A 15,995-nucleotide genomic window follows, 5' to 3' on the forward strand; every position below is an offset into this window, starting at 1 on the left:
ATGTAAGTCAATGGGGACGGATCCGTTTTCTATGACACAATAGAAAACGGATCCGTCCTCCACTGACTTTGAATGGTATTGAAGACTGATCCGTCTTGGCTATGTTAAAGATAATACAGACGGATCCGCACCAAACGCGAGTGTGAAAGTATCCTTAAGTACACTAACTACACAAGCTTATCATTGCAATTAGGGATGAGCGAATTTCATATTTTGAAGTTCGTTTTTGGTTTGGGTTGTGGTATAAACTGAACTGCGTTACAGACTCCATTACCACGGACCATAACGCAATTCCATGACAAAATGCCTAACGGAATGCCTTTAGAGGCATTCCATCATAATAGAAGTCTATGCCCTGCATAACGGATCCGTTGTCCAGGCCATAGACTTTCTATGGTCCGTGGTAACGGAATCCATAACGCAATTCAGTTTATACCACAACCTGAACCGAAAACAAATTTCAAAATATTAAATTCGCTCATCCCTAATTGTAATCGTGGAAAACCCCTTTAAAATTCAAAACATTTGGTCAAATATAAAAGTGAACTTTATTTAAAAGTGACAAATTCAATTTACACTGTTTAACATTTACGTATTTACAAAGTTGTCAGTTCATGTAATCGTCAGATTAATTCCCCCAGTCACGTAGAAAATCGCTGCTTTATATTTCAGACGTTTCACTGAAGTCAGAGTTTTCTTTTTCCAACATTACGGTTTCTTCAATAGTTCAACTAAACGGGATTGAAGACAATTTCCAATTATATATTTATACTCAATATTTACTGCCTCTGAACTATATTTTAGGCTGAAAAAACAAGCCCCAAACTTTTGTGGGTGTTTTAAAGGGATTTTCTGGCGGGAGAAAAGTTGCTTAAAAAAGGGCCAAATTGGGTTTAAATAAACATTCTTCACCCCACCAATTCTCGCTACTCCACTAACTGATTGTGAAAGCAAACTAAGCTGTAGAAACCAGTGTCAGGCAGCTGCTGCCAAGGCCAATAAGATAATGGGTTGCATCAAAAGGGGCATAGATGCCCGTGATGAGAACATAGTCCTACCACTTTACACATCACTAGTCAGACCACACATGGAGTACTGTGTACAGTTCTGGGCTCCTGTGAACAAGGCAGGCATAGCAGAGCTGGAGAGGGTCCAGAGGAGGGCAACTAAAGTAATAACTGGAATGGGGCAACTACAGAACCCTGAAAGATTATCAAAATTAGGGTTATTCACTTTAGAAAAAAGACGACTGAGAGGAGATAAATAAATCAGGGGTCAGTACAGAGATCTATCCCATCATCTATTTATCCCCAGGACGGTGACGAGGGGACATCCTCTGCGTCTGGAGGAAAGAAGGTTTGTACACAAACATAGAAGAGGATTCTTTACGGTAAGAGCAGTGAGACTATGGAACTCTCTGCCTGAGGAGGTGGTGATGGCGAGTACAATAAAGGAATTCAAGAGGGGCCTGGATGTATTTCTGGAGCGTAATAATATTACAGGCTATAGCTACTAGAGAGGAGTTGTTGATCCAGGGATTTATTCTGATTGCCTGATTGGAGTCGGGAAGGAATTTTTTATTCCCCTAAAGTGGGGAAAATTGGCTTCTATTTCACAGTTTTTTTTTGCCTTCCTCTGGATCAACTTGCAGGATGACAGGCCGAACTGGATGGACAGATGTCTTTTTTTGGCCTTATATACTATGTTACTATGTTACTTTTGCTAAATAAAAGTATGGTTTAAAAAAAAAAAAAAAAAAAAAAAGGCTGGGGTTGCATCTTTCCAGATACATACATTTTTAATTTTTCAATCAATGCAGCCGTACGCAGGAGCGGTTTTTTTTTTGGCTTCATTTTGGAATACGTGTAATTTTATTTTTTACATTTTTATAAGTATATTTTGGTGGGAGAGGGAAATACATAGAATTCCACAGCATTACTGTCTGTCAGTGTAAACCACACAGGTGAACTATCAGGCCAGCCCTACGATATGGCCTGATACGCAGTTGTCCATGGCAGACCTGCGGGCCCCCGATGCCATAGTTAAGTATCAGCTCCCCGTGATTATGTCATGGGACACTGATTGGTGACAGTGGGAGCCCCCCTCCCTCTGACAAACTCCCTGGATGCCACAGTCACTACTGACCACGGCATTTAAGGAGTTAACTAAACCACCTGGGTACACCAACCCTGTTCATTCCCCACAGCTGTGTCTGTACTTGCTGGGGGTATTGAGCAGGGTGAGAGAGGGGGAGCTACGTCACCGCTATACTTGGGGGGAATCGGGGTAAGCCTTTTGAGGTCTTAAAAGGAATGTGGCACATCTATTAGGCCTCATGCACACGACAGTTGTTTTTCTCGGCCTCCGTTTCGTTTTTTTTTTTTTGCGGATGGGATGGGGACCCATCATTTCAATGGGTCAGCAAAAAAATGCTGATAGTTCATCCGTTTGTGTTCCGCGTCCGTTGTCCGTGTTTCCCTTCAGCAAAAAAAATAGTGCATGTCCTACTTTTTTCACATTTGCGGACAAGCATAAGCATTTATTACAAGGGATCTGTGAAAAAAAAAACTGATCCTCCAAAAAAAAAAAAAAAAAACGATGCCGCATCCGTTTTTTTTTTTTGTGGACGCATAATTTGCAGATGCAAAAAACAACTGTTGTGTGCATGAGGCCTTAAGCTGTTAAAAGGCAGTGGAGCAACCCTTCTTCGTCACAGCATTTTAACCAGACCACCGCCAAATACTGTACCTAAATGGTAGAATGCAGTAGAACAAATAATAAAAAAAAAGAACCAGAAGTCAACGTGATCCACTGTGCACAGAGCCTTCTTGTTACGTAATGGCCGGGGGACGACATATTCGTACTCTCACCTAGGATGACCCTTTAGAAGTGTTGGTGAGTAAGGGCTGTATGCCTTCATCTTCATACAGATCATTTTCTGAGGAGATAAGACAAATATGAAGTGAGACGATTAGAGGTCACTATGGATTACCGGCCTGTACACTCACAGGAAATCAAAACCATACATCCACTCATGTATTCATATGTGGGAAAAAAGCAAAATACATCCTTTTCTCAGCTGCCCAAGTGCCAGCAATAGATATATGTTCATTGACAGTGTCAGACTGGGGTACCAAGGGCCCACCAGTAAAATTCATTCTGGGGACCACTGTAAAGCTACATGCATATACTACCTGCCCACACTACCCAGTTTATTTTATATGGACATGCGCAATGTACGGTATAACATCTCAGCCAGCTTATCTATGGCAGTCTACTGTGACATGTGCCACTTGAGCAGGGGGTAGGGGGACTAGGGGCCCACTGGGAGATTCACCTGTTCCCCTGTGGGCCAGTCCGAGCCTGTTCATTGATCGGGGTAATTGGATCTATTATGCAGCATTAAAAATTTAAATTTTTTTAAAAATCACCTTTTGTCAGCAGCACATCGTCCGGTGTACACAGAGGATGTGCTGCCAACAAATAAAACTGTATGAAGACAAACAATTGTATAAATGGTCATTCCCCCAAATGTCATGTAAACGTCACTTAAAGAGGACCTGTCCCCTCTGCTGACTTCTCTGTTTTAGTAACTTCCCCATGTAATAACGATTCTGGAGCATCTGTCCAATCAGTGCTGCTGGTGTTAGACTGTGCAGGGACACCCCCCCCCAACTGGTAACACCGGGATTGGAAACCTAAAGTGGCCCTGGAAAAAAATTATTAAAAGTGGCCCCCATGTTGTAGGAGGGTCAAAATTGACAAGGGGTGGTGCAACAAAAGTAAGGGGGGGGGGGGGGGGGGGTCAGCAATACCGTAGCGCAAAATATCATTATACCACAGAGCAGCACAATATATTGCCCCAAAAGCTGTCCCTCGGTGTTGGCATGAATGGCTGCATTTTCTGTCCTCCTCCAGTTGTCTAAGATATGAAGCAGGGGGCTTGGAGGGGAGATGAGGGACATGTTTAAATTCAGGAGAGCATGTCGCTGGCTGGGTACATGAATACTTGATTCTCACAGCGCTAATTACCACTGCGAGCTTATTATGTACAGCGGCAGAGATGGGGGCTTGGGCGTCCCCCTGGGCATCGTCCCACCAGGAAATTTCCCTGGAAGGTCTATGGTCAATCTGCCCCATCTGTACCTTTACTGCAAGCTGCCGGCAACTCATTCTCATCTTGTAGCAGGACTAAAAAGGAATGAATGGTACAACATACAATCATAAGAATAGATGCTCCAGAATTGAGAACGCAAGTAGTTACTACAACAAACATGTCAGGTGAGGTGACGGCTCCTCTTTACCCACAGTTAGAATGTATCCTACCATGTGTTAGGATGAGCAGAATTATCAAACCTCTTCAAAATTCAGTACACACTTACAGCTCCATTCCCTTATTCGTGTATATGAGAGCAGCTGAGCAGGTGTGCATGCTGGGAGTCGTAGTTTACCACAACTGGAGTGCCAGAGATCGCTGATCCCTGATGTAATGCATTGGAGGGCCCAGTCAGGGCGTAAAGGACCCCCTCCCTTATATTCCTGTGCCCCATGTGTATTGTGTGTACAGCTCCATCCAAGGAACAGAAGCTAGATACGACTAAACACCATAAGTAGCCTTCTCTGTACGCTACTATATGGGAGGATAGATATGGGATAGATAGATATATATGAGAGAGATAGATATGAGAGAGAGAGAGAGAGATAGATATGAGAGAGAGAGAGAGATATATATCTCTCTCTCTCTCTCTCATATCCATCTCTCTCTCTCTCATATCTCTCTCATATCTCCTCTCTCTATCTCTCATATGAGAGAGAGAGAGAGAGATAGATAGATATGAGAGATAGAGAGAGGAGAGAGAAAGATATGAGAGAGAGATATGAGAGAGAGAGAGAGAGATATATGAGAGAGAGATATGAGAGAGAGAGATAGATAGATATGGGATAGATAGATATGGGAGAGAGAGAGATAGATATGAGAGAGAGGGAGAGATAGATATGAGAGAGAGATAGGAGATAGACAGATACACAGATAGATAGATAGAACGATAGATATGAGACAGATAGATAAAAGGAGGGGACAATCTGGTGAGAGATTTCTTTCTTTCTGCAAATATTACCTGTCACCCTGCTCTGAGGATACTGGAAGTCTTTCATATTCGCTGCCAGCAGGATCTGATGAATGTCAGGCTGCAAGATACAAAAACCTGTATAGTGAAGGGTATATTACTGTAGTAAGACTCATTAGCGATCATCTGGCAGGCTAATACGGCCTCCGATTACCCAACGAATGAGCAAACGTTCATTAGGAAATTCAGATCTTCCCACATGCTAAAAGATCTCGATTTGCTGGCAGCACATCGCGCTGTGTAATCGCGGTCTGCCGCCGCCACACCGCTGTCCTGCCGGGGGACGAGCAATGACATAGAGATGGTTCCTCCCCATGCTGCGGAGGACATCGCTGCTAGCTACGTAACACTTCCCTCCCGTCAAATCGCTTGCAGCATCGGGGTGTCTAATACAACCGGTATAGATTTAGCCACAAATGATGAACCATTCCAATGCACTACAAATACCTGCAATCCTGACAACAGCAGAGATCTCCCCTGAGACTGGAACTCGAGTTGTAATTCCCGAAGACCCACCACAACAGTGTAATCCAGGACATTGACATGAGTGAAATCCAGGACTACAGTCTGCGGCGAGGAATCTGCGCACAAAGCAAAAAGATATCAATGAGGTGCCTGTAGCCGTATAGCTATGTCAGGCTCTGTTCACACTTGCATCATGACAGCTTTGACGGATCTTGTTGGATATGTTGACTTAGGCTCCATTCACACATCCGTGGTGTGTTGCGGACCCGCAAATTGTGGATCTGCAACACACCCGCCCGGCACCCCTATAGAAATGCCTATTCTTGTCTGCAGCTGTAGACAAGAATAGGTCATGTTCTATCTTTTGTGGAGCTGCGGACCCGAAGATCGGGGCTGCGCTCCGCAAATGCGGATAGCACGCTGTGTGCTGTCCGCATCCATTCCGTCCCCATAGAGAATGAATGGGTCCGCACCCATTCTGCAAAATTGCGGAACGGATGCGGACCCATTTGCGGACGTGTGAATAGAGCCTTACAATGGGGCTCCTCAGGTTTCGGTATTTTTTTAACTGCTAACTGCTTATCACCTATCCACAGGAACATACGATCGCTAGGACCCCCCTTCCCAATCACCCCCTCTATTATGATTATTAGGTGGGGGGTGGACAGGGCACCTCTGGAAAAAAAACAAAAAACATGCATGTTCTACTCTATGGGAGAGATTTACCAAGACTGGTATAAAGGGAAAACCGGCTTAGTTGCCCATAGCAACCAATCAGATTCCACCTTTCATTTTTCAGAGCTCCGTTTGAAAATGAAAGGTGGAATCTGATTGGTTGCTATAGGCAACTAAGCCGGTTTTCCTTTACACCAGTTTTGATAAATGTGCCGCAGTGTGTGTATAGTATATGGACTAAGAGGTATGCATTGACATTTATTATTATATTAGGAGCTGTCCCTATTCTTCATAGACACAATTGGCAAAATCAGGCTGTCCCGGGCCAAAAATGGGCTGCGTCCCCTTCATTGTTTACCAGGCACAGCATTGTACACATGGGCGAACTGGCCATAGGCTCTATAGGGAAAATTCCTGGTGGGCCAATGCCCAGGGGGCCACCCAAGACCTCCTCTTGGCCTCCAGCCAGGTACATAAAGGTCTGATGCTCTCAGCAATAATTCATATAAGAGCATCAGGTATTTATACACCTGGCCAGCAATGGTAGGTGCCCTCCTGAATACAACTGTATTGCCACTGTGGTATTTGGTTCTGCTGGGGCAGTATATTGTTCTGCACTGTGGTATTTGGTTCTGCTCGGGCAGTATATTGTGCTGCACTGTGGTATTTGGTTCTGCTGGGGCAGTATATTGTGCTGCACTGTGGTATTTGGTTCTGCTGGGGCAGTATATTGTGCTGCACTGTGGTATTTGGTTCTGCTGGGGCAGTATATTGTGCTGCACTGTGGTATTTGGTTCTGCTGGGGCAGTATATTGTGCTGCACTGAGGTATTTGGTTCTGCTGGGGCGGTATATTGTGCTGCACTGTGGTATTTGGTTCTGCTGGGGCGGTATATTGTGCTGCACTGTGGTATTTGGTTCTGCTGGGGCAGTATATTGTGCTGCACTGAGGTATTTGGTTCTGCTGGGGCAATATATTGTGCTGCACTGTGGTATTTGGTTCTGCTGGGGCAGTATATTGTGCTGCACTGAGGTATTTGGTTCTGCTGGGGCAGTATATTGTGCTGCACTGTGGTATTTGGTTCTGCTGGGGCGGTATATTGTGCTGCACTGTGGTATTTGGTTCTGCTGGGGCAGTATATTGTGCTGCACTGAGGTATTTGGTTCTGCTGGGGCAATATATTGTGCTGCACTGTGGTATTTGGTTCTGCTGGGGCAGTATATTGTGCTGCACTGAGGTATTTGGTTCTGCTGGGGCAGTATATTGTGCTGCACTGTGGTATTTGGTTCTGCTGGGGCGGTATATTGTGCTGCACTGTGGTATTTGGTTCTGCTGGGGCAGTATATTGTGCTGCACTGAGGTATTTGGTTCTGCTGGGGCAATATATTGTGCTGCACTGTGGTATTTGGTTCTGCTGGGGCAGTATATTGTGCTGCACTGTGGCATTTGGTTCTGCTGGGGCGGTATATTGTGCTGCACTGAGGTATTTGGTTCTGCTGGGGCAGTATATTGTGCTGCACTGTGGTATTTGGTTCTGCTGGGGCGGTATATTGTGCTGCACTGTGGTATTTGGTTCTGCTGGGGCAATATATTGTGCTGCACTGAGGTATTTGGTTCTGCTGGGGCAATATATTGTGCTGCACTGTGGTATTTGGTTCTGCTGGGGCAGTATATTGTGCTGCACTGAGGTATTTGGTTCTGCTGGGGCAGTATATTGTGCTGCACTGTGGTATTTGGTTCTGCTGGGGCGGTATATTGTGCTGCACTGTGGTATTTGGTTCTGCTGGGGCAGTATATTGTGCTGCACTGAGGTATTTGGTTCTGCTGGGGCAATATATTGTGCTGCACTGTGGTATTTGGTTCTGCTGGGGCAGTATATTGTGCTGCACTGTGGCATTTGGTTCTGCTGGGGCGGTATATTGTGCTGCACTGTGGTATTGCTGATCCCACATATAGAGGCCGTGTCTGGTACTACAGCTCTCCACAGCATCGTCCTATTACAGGTAAAGGGACAGGTACAGCCGCTACAACATATATAGCACTGTGCATTGCACACCGGAGCGCTGCGGCTCATTCAATCAGCAGATGATGCAAACCAACGCAAAAGTTAATAACCGTGCAAGAAGTACAGGTGTACAAGTAAGAGGGGCATCATATCCAGCACCATAACGGTTAACACAACGATATAGAAAGTACGTCGTCACTGATGCTGAATACCGGGTAATTAAAGGGATATTCTGCTTTCATTAAGTTCCGCCCTATCCACAGGATGAGTGGGGGTCCTACTGCTGAGGCCACCACCGATCACGAGAACCCTGTACCTCATGCAGCCCCCCTTGGAATGAACGGATCAGCCGATCGCATACGCGCGCAACCGCTCTATTCATTTCTATGGGAATTCCACTATCTCCGGAACTCCCATAGAAATGAATGGAGCAGCTGCATGCATGCCCCACCGGCCGCTCCGCTCATTTCCGGGGGCTGCAGGGGGTCTCGTGATCGGTAGGGGTCCCAGAGGTAGGACCACTCATTTCTGGGGGGAAATTAATAGTTATCCCTTTTCCTATAGATAGGGGATAACTTACTGTAACCAGAATATCCCTTTAAACAGGCGGAAAATACAATAAGACCATACTCCTGACTGTTTCCCGTAGGAAAGCGATTGAAATAATGTGCGACATAAAAGCACAATGTAAACTATGCCTATAGAAAGAATTTAAAGGGGTTCTCTGTGTTTTTATAACAGGCCATCACAATCTGGTCGGCAGGTAGCTCCTCCGCCAGAACTACACAGCTCCGTCCCTTGCATAGTGCAGGCGTCAGCAACCTTCGGCACTCCAGCTGTTGTGAAACTACAATTCCCAGCATGCTCCATTCACTTCTATGGGAGTTCTGAAAAGAGCAGAGGAAGTGTGCATGTTGGGAGTTGTAGTTTCACAACATCTGGAGTGCCGGAGGTCGCCTACCCCTGGCGTAGTGGTTACTGCAGCCCTGCTCCCATTGAAGTGACCGGCTCCATGCACTGTACCATGGAGCGGGATCAGACAGTGATGGCCTAACCTGAGCATTGTAGGAACCTGGAGGACTGGAGGTAAAGCAAGAAAAACCTGACAAAAAAAAAAAAAAAAGGGAGGGGGAGGAATCATAAGACTTAAAAAGAGCAGTAAAATCAGCTGAGGACCTGAATAAAATCAATCATTACGCTCAGCCACGGGTTCTTCCCTTTGTATAATTACTGCACATCTACTTCTCCACCCCGTTCTGTACCAGACAGCATGGCGGCGTTATTAGCTACTAATGACGAGGAGTAACCGTCCACACCGCCACTAGAAGATAATGAAGGGCTCTTTTCTTAAAGGAAGGCCTCATGCACACGACCGTTGTGTGCATCCGTGGCCGTTGTGCCGTTTTCCGTTTTTTTTCGCGGACCCATTGACTTTCAATGGGTCCGTGGAAAAATCGGAAAATGCACCGTTTTGCAGCCGAGGCCGTGATCCGTGTATCCTGTCAGTCAAAAAAATATGACCTGTCCTATTTTTTTGACGGACAACGGTTCACGGACCCATTCAAGTCAATGGGTCCGTGAAAGAACACGGATGCACACAAGATTGGCATTCGTGTCCGTGATCCGTGGCCGTAGGTTGCTTTCATACAGACGGATCCGAAGATCCGTCTGCATAAAAGCTTTTTCTGATCTAAGTTTTCACTTCGTGAAAACTCATTTCCGACAGTATATTCTAACACAGAAGCGTTCCCATGGTGATGGGGACGCTTCTAGTTAGAATACACTGCAAACTTGGTACAAGACTGCCCCCTGCTGCCTGGCACCACCCGATCTCTTACAGGGGGATATGATAGCACAATTAACCTCTTCAGGTGCGGCACCTAAAGGGGTTAATTGTACTATCATATTCCCCTGTAAGAGATCAGGGCTGCCAGGCAGCAGGGGGCAGACCCCCCCCTCCCCAGTTTGAATATCGTTGGTGGCACAGTGTGTGCCCATCGCCCCCCCCTTCCTCCCTCTATAGTTAAAAATCGTTGGTGGCACAGTGTGTGCCCATGGCCCCCCCCCTTCCTCCCTCTATAGTTAAAAATCGTTGGTGGCACAGTGTGTGCCCATCGCCCCCCCCCTTCCTCCCTCTATAGTTAAAAATCGTTGGTGGCACAGTGTGCGCCCACCATCGCCCCCCTCCATCTTCCCCCCCCCCCCCATCATTGGTGGCAGCGGAGTTCCGATCGGAGTCCCAGTTTAATCGCTGGGGCTCCGATCGGTAACCATGGCAACCAGGAAGCTACTGCAGCCCTGGTTGCCATGGTTACTTAGCAATAGTACAATAGTAGAAGATTCATACTTACCTGCTTGCTGCTGCGATGTCTGTGACCGGCCGGGAGCTCCTCCTACTGGTAAGTGACAGTTCTTTAGCAATGCACCGCACAGACCTTTCACTTACCAGTAGGTGGAGCTCCCGGCCGGTCACAGACATCGCAGCAGCAGGCAGGTAAGTATGAATCTTCTACAATTGTACTATTGCTAAGTAACCATGGCAACCAGGGATGCAGTAGCTTCCTGGTTGCCATGGTTACCGATCGGAGCCCCAGCGATTAAACTGGGACTCCGATCGGAACTCCGCTGCCACCAATGATGGGGGGGGGGGGGGGGGAAGATGGAGGGGGGCGATGGTGGGCGCACACTGTGCCACCAACGATTTTTAACTATAGAGGGAGGAAGGGGGGGGGGCGATGGGCACACACTGTGCCACCAACGATTTTTAACTATAGAGGGAGGAAGGGGGGGGCGATGGGCACACACTGTGCCACCAACGATTTTTAACTATAGAGGGAGGAAGGGGGGGGGGCGATGGGCACACACTGTGCCACCAACGATATTCAAACTGGGGAGGGGGGGGGTCTGCCCCCTGCTGCCTGGCAGCCCTGATCTCTTACAGGAGAATATGATAGTACAATTAACCCCTTTAGGTGCCGCACCTGAAGAGGTTAATTGTGCTATCATATCCCCCTGTAAGAGATCGGGTGGTGCCAGGCAGCAGGGGGCAGTCTTGTACCAAGTTTGCAGTGTATTCTAACCTGAAGCGTCCCCATCACCATGGGAACGCCTCTGTGTTAGAATATACTGTCGGAAATGAGTTTCACGAAGTAGCTCATATCCGACAGTATATTCTAACGTAGAGGCGTTCCCATGGTGATGGGGACGCTTCAAGTTATGTTCGGGTGTCCGCCTGGCCGTGCGGAGGCAAGCGGATCCGTCCAGACTTATAATGTAAGTCAATGGGGACGGATCCGTTTGAAGATGACACACTGTGGCTTAATTTTCAAACGGATCCGTCCCCATTGACTTGCATTGTAATTCAGGACGGATCCGTTTGGCTCCGCACGGCCAGGCGGACGCCAAAACGACTTTTTTTTCATGTCCGTGGATCCTCCAAAAATCAAGGAAGACCCACGGACGAAAAAACGGTCACGGATCACGGACCCACGGACCCCGTTTTTTTGGACCGTGAAAAAAAACGGTCGTGTGCATGAGGCCGAAGACAGAGAGCCATGGCCAACCGCATGAATCGGCAATGTGGTAGACTGGCTCTTCAAAGCTGACTGAGAAGAACAGACACCAAAGAGGTTCCACCAGACATGTAGGGTGCCCACGTCTTCAGCAAGTGTCAGGGCATAGATACCTCCTGGAGAGAGCATTCCTGAGCTCTACACATGATGGAGAGGGAACGAGCCCACACAGAACCTCATCTTCCTGGGATATGGTGTGGAGTATACGTCGAATGACAAATTGTTTGGCATCAACACATCTTTGGAAGACAAGCCACCGCCAAGCGCTATCCCCATACAAGCGAATAGGAGCATACCGCGCTTGCGCAACCACAGCTCCCATTCATTTCTATGGGGCCGACGGACATAGCAGAGCCAGCGCTCAGCTATTTTCGAAGGCCCCATAGGAATGAATGGAGGGTGGCAGCGCATGCGCAGTACGCCCTCCACCACCTTTCCCTGCTCCGTTCTCACAGAGATGCGACCCGCACCTATCAGATGGGAAAACCCCTTTAAATAATATGAATTAATCATACTGGGCCTGGTGCTATGCTGAAGGCTGCCCCTGCAGATGGTGAACAATATTGTCCGGTTTTCTCATATTGATAACCTATCCTCAGGTGTGCAGCTAACACAGGAATCGCAAGAGAACCGCGGTCTCTTCAAACAAGTCATTGACGGCGGTGCTGGGAGTCAGGCCCCCGCTTATCTGATATTTATGACCTATCCTACAGCTCGCTTACCCTTTAATTAGAAGTATCGGTGCCCAAATAACAGCGCCATAGAGTTTCCTCAATAACAAGGCGATAGGAAATAACTTAATTACCTGTAAATGCTTTTTCATGGACAGCATCCCTCAGATATTCCACAGCTGGGAAACTAAGACCACTCATGATCATCAATGTTAAGCCGTTTGGATCGACCACCTGGGAAAGAGATTCCTATTAAATGACTGCAAGCAGAGATCTTGACCTAGTTCAAGTGTCCCTGTACTTTTAATAAATGTTTGATACGTCATAGTGACATAGTGGGGGGCGCTCACACAGAGCGCTGCCTCTCCTCACTGCTGGAGATGGGTTCAACTGAAAGTCTATGGCAGGCATCCTCAAACAGCAGCCCTCCATCTGTTGCAAAACTACAACTCCCAGCATGCCCGAACAGCCTACAGGTATCCGCCTACAGAAGGGCATTGTGGGAGTTGTAGTTTCACAACAGCTGGAGCGCTGCAGTGTGAGGATGCCTGTTCTATGGGCTCATCTTCAGCAGTGTGGAGAGAGGGTCCTCTGTGTGAGCGCTTCTGTCTCCTCAGTTTAGCGATCGGGGGGGGGGGGGGTCACAGCACTCGGGCCCCCACCGATCAAAATCTTTGATATTTCACATGGCATATAGAGACACATGAACTACAGAAATGTACTCACATGCCTATTCATTAAAGGTCTTACCTTTATCTTGGGTCTTGCAATTGAAAAGCAGAGGATGATGAGCGAAACAAGGATCCCAATGAGGATCCCGTACTGGATTTCCCAGAATGAAAGAAGGAAGGTGACCATGAAAGGTAACAGGTCTATTTCTGAAAGAAGAGTAAATCAGCATGGTAAAATCTGGTAATGGTCCACCATGATCTGTAGGCCTCATGCACATGGCCGTATTATGGCTCGGTACAACCTCTGGGTAGTACAGGGCAACGAAAGACCTCTTAAAGGGCCCCCAATTTCATCCAACAGAAAAATATAGTGCCGTGCTATGCTACCCTAGAATATGGTGCACCATACTTTGGCACAAGGTAGGGCTCATAGGAACCCGCTACCATAGGTCCTCAAAACGTAGTCGAGAAGATCAAACAGTGCCCAACTCCTGAAGAAGGGTGGCAATCCACCCTAAATGCTGCTCTTCTACAATGTTCCCTGCAGTATCCCTATCTGCAGTAAAGAGCCCTTGTTGACTATGCAAGGAGGGTCTGCAGATTTTTGGATTACGACTCCGTGTGCTGCTCTACAGCCTCCTGTATACCATTAAAGGGGTTTTCTAATATCTGGGGGGGACTTAGAAAACCTCTTTACAATGCAGAATGTCAGGAAAAAAAATACAGGTATGAATAATACTTTTTTGAGTGCATGGCCGGCTGCTTTACCCCATCACTGCTATTGAGGTCACATGACCATACTAGCCAATGGTGGCATGGCCCCATGATGCCACATTGCGCCCTACTTAAGGGCAGAAAAAAAAATGCAAGGGCCATAAATTATGAAACATGCCAAATTTGGTAAATCCAGGTCACATATCTGATGAAAATTCAAGCTTGGATTCTGGGGGTCATTTACTAATCTGAAATATGCCCCGCTCACGCCAGGTCTAAAATTGTGGGCGTGGCGTGGGCAGGGAATGGTCAGCAGTCCAAATGAATAACAATGGGGTAATCCTTGTGTGGATCCGCGATACATCAATGGCACAACCACGGCAGAAATCAGTGTCAGCCTCAGGTGTCTCCAGTGAATCCTGAGCATAGCCTTAGTTTTAAAGGGGCTGTCCAACTTTTTAACCGATGACCATTCTTCTGCATAGGTCATCAGTATCTGATCGGTGGGGGTCTGACACCCGGGACCCCCCCAGATCAGTTGTTTCAAAAGGAACCGGCGTGTCTGTGAGCTCCACGGCCTTATCATACCTTACCCCAAGCCAGTGACATCACGTTCATTGGTCAAGTTAATGGGGCTGAGCTGATATACAAAGCATAGCCACTATACAATGTACGGTGCTGTTCTTGGCAAGCCGTGAGGAGGCTGCGGCGCTCACTGGAAAGTTGCGGTCTTCTCAAACAGCTGATCGTCGGGGGTCCTACCACCAGATACTGATGACCTATCCAGAGGATAGGTCATAAGTTAGTAAGGGTCGGAAAACCCCTTTAAGTGATGACTTATCCTAAGCATTGATGGGTAGTGGTCCTACATCCCGGATCCCTCCGTCACTGGGACTACACAGCACCGTTAACTGTGTAGATGGACAGAAGTTGTCACTGCAACACTGCTCACATTGACTTCATAGCGGGCAGTACTTTAGTAATGAGCTCCCTCCACTACACAGATGACAGTGCTGTGGTGACGGAGGCATACCTGAACAGGTGATCAGCAGGGATGCGGGATTTTGGACACCCGCCGAACAGGTAATGATCACTTAATAATAGCTGGACAACCCCTTTAAGTGTCCTGATGAAGGTGACCCATATAGCTGTATTTCCTGCACACAATAACACATGATCGATGTATAATTCAAGGAGACATGCCCCGTTCTCCACAGCAAAGTCAGATGTCAGCTGCAACAAATACGTTCCGAACGCTCTATTTAATCCAGTAATCAGCCATGTCCTGCGAAATCAATCTCATTTTTCTCTTGTTCACCTTTCTTTCGACAGTGTGCCATAGACGTTAAAGGGATTTTCCAGTTCTAGGTGAATACAACTTATTTGCTGTATACATGAAAAGCTGTACAAGTTTGCAATATCATTTGTGTTTCAATTCCTCACCATTTTTCAGATATGGATAAGTCATCAGTATCTGATCGGTGGGGGTCCGACACCCGGGACCACCGCCATCTTGCAGCTTTGGCTAGGCCATGTGACATCCCGTTCAATGGTGACATGATCTAGGCGCAGCTCAGCTCCATTGAAGTGAATGAAGCTGAGCTTCGATGTTTAATATTAATCAATATCTGTTCAGTAGGGGTCTGAGCGACTCCAGGCATCCCCAACAATCAGCTGTTTGAAGAAACCACAGTGCGTTCCGTGAGTGCCGCAGCCTCTTCTTCAGCCAGTCAGATCATATTCATTGGTCACATGGCCTCTGGCACTCCAGCTGTGGTGAAACTACAACTCCCAGTATGCTCCATTCATTTCTATGGAGTTCTGAGAACAGCCAAGCAAGTGTGCATTTTGAGAGTTGTAGTTTAACCACAGCTGGAGTGGCGGAGGTTAGCCATCACAGGCCTAGGCACAGCTTAATCCCATTCAAGTGATTGGGGCTGAGCTGCCATGCCAAGCACAGCCAATTGATGGTGCAGTGCTTAATAAGCGTCTTAAAACAGCTGATCGGCAGGGGTCCTGAGAGTCAGACCCCCACCGATCGGTACAGATGACCTATCCTGAGGATAAGTCATTAATATCAAACACCCCGAACCTTC

General features: G+C 47.1%; 1 protein-coding gene across 7 annotated transcripts in view; it reads right to left on the reverse strand.

The window, feature by feature from the left end:
- Positions 1–529: 529 nt before the first annotated feature.
- Positions 530–15,995, reverse strand: part of SLC26A11 (solute carrier family 26 member 11) — a 57,381-nt gene continuing 41,915 nt past the window's right edge. For all 7 annotated transcript variants that reach the window (XM_044300331.1, XM_044300329.1, XM_044300332.1 and 4 more), the window contains 6 exons: positions 13,265–13,392; positions 12,649–12,748; positions 5,574–5,707; positions 5,118–5,187; positions 2,871–2,938; positions 530–731 (listed from right to left, as the gene is read on the reverse strand). In XM_044300331.1, the coding sequence (XP_044156266.1) occupies positions 2,871–2,938; positions 5,118–5,187; positions 5,574–5,707; positions 12,649–12,748; positions 13,265–13,392 (500 nt within the window). In that variant the 3' untranslated portion in view covers positions 530–731. The remainder of the gene's footprint in view (positions 732–2,870; positions 2,939–5,117; positions 5,188–5,573; positions 5,708–12,648; positions 12,749–13,264; positions 13,393–15,995) is intronic.

Source organism: Bufo gargarizans, chromosome 6 (assembly GCF_014858855.1).
Source record: "Bufo gargarizans isolate SCDJY-AF-19 chromosome 6, ASM1485885v1, whole genome shotgun sequence".
Classification (NCBI taxonomy): domain Eukaryota; kingdom Metazoa; phylum Chordata; class Amphibia; order Anura; family Bufonidae; genus Bufo; species Bufo gargarizans.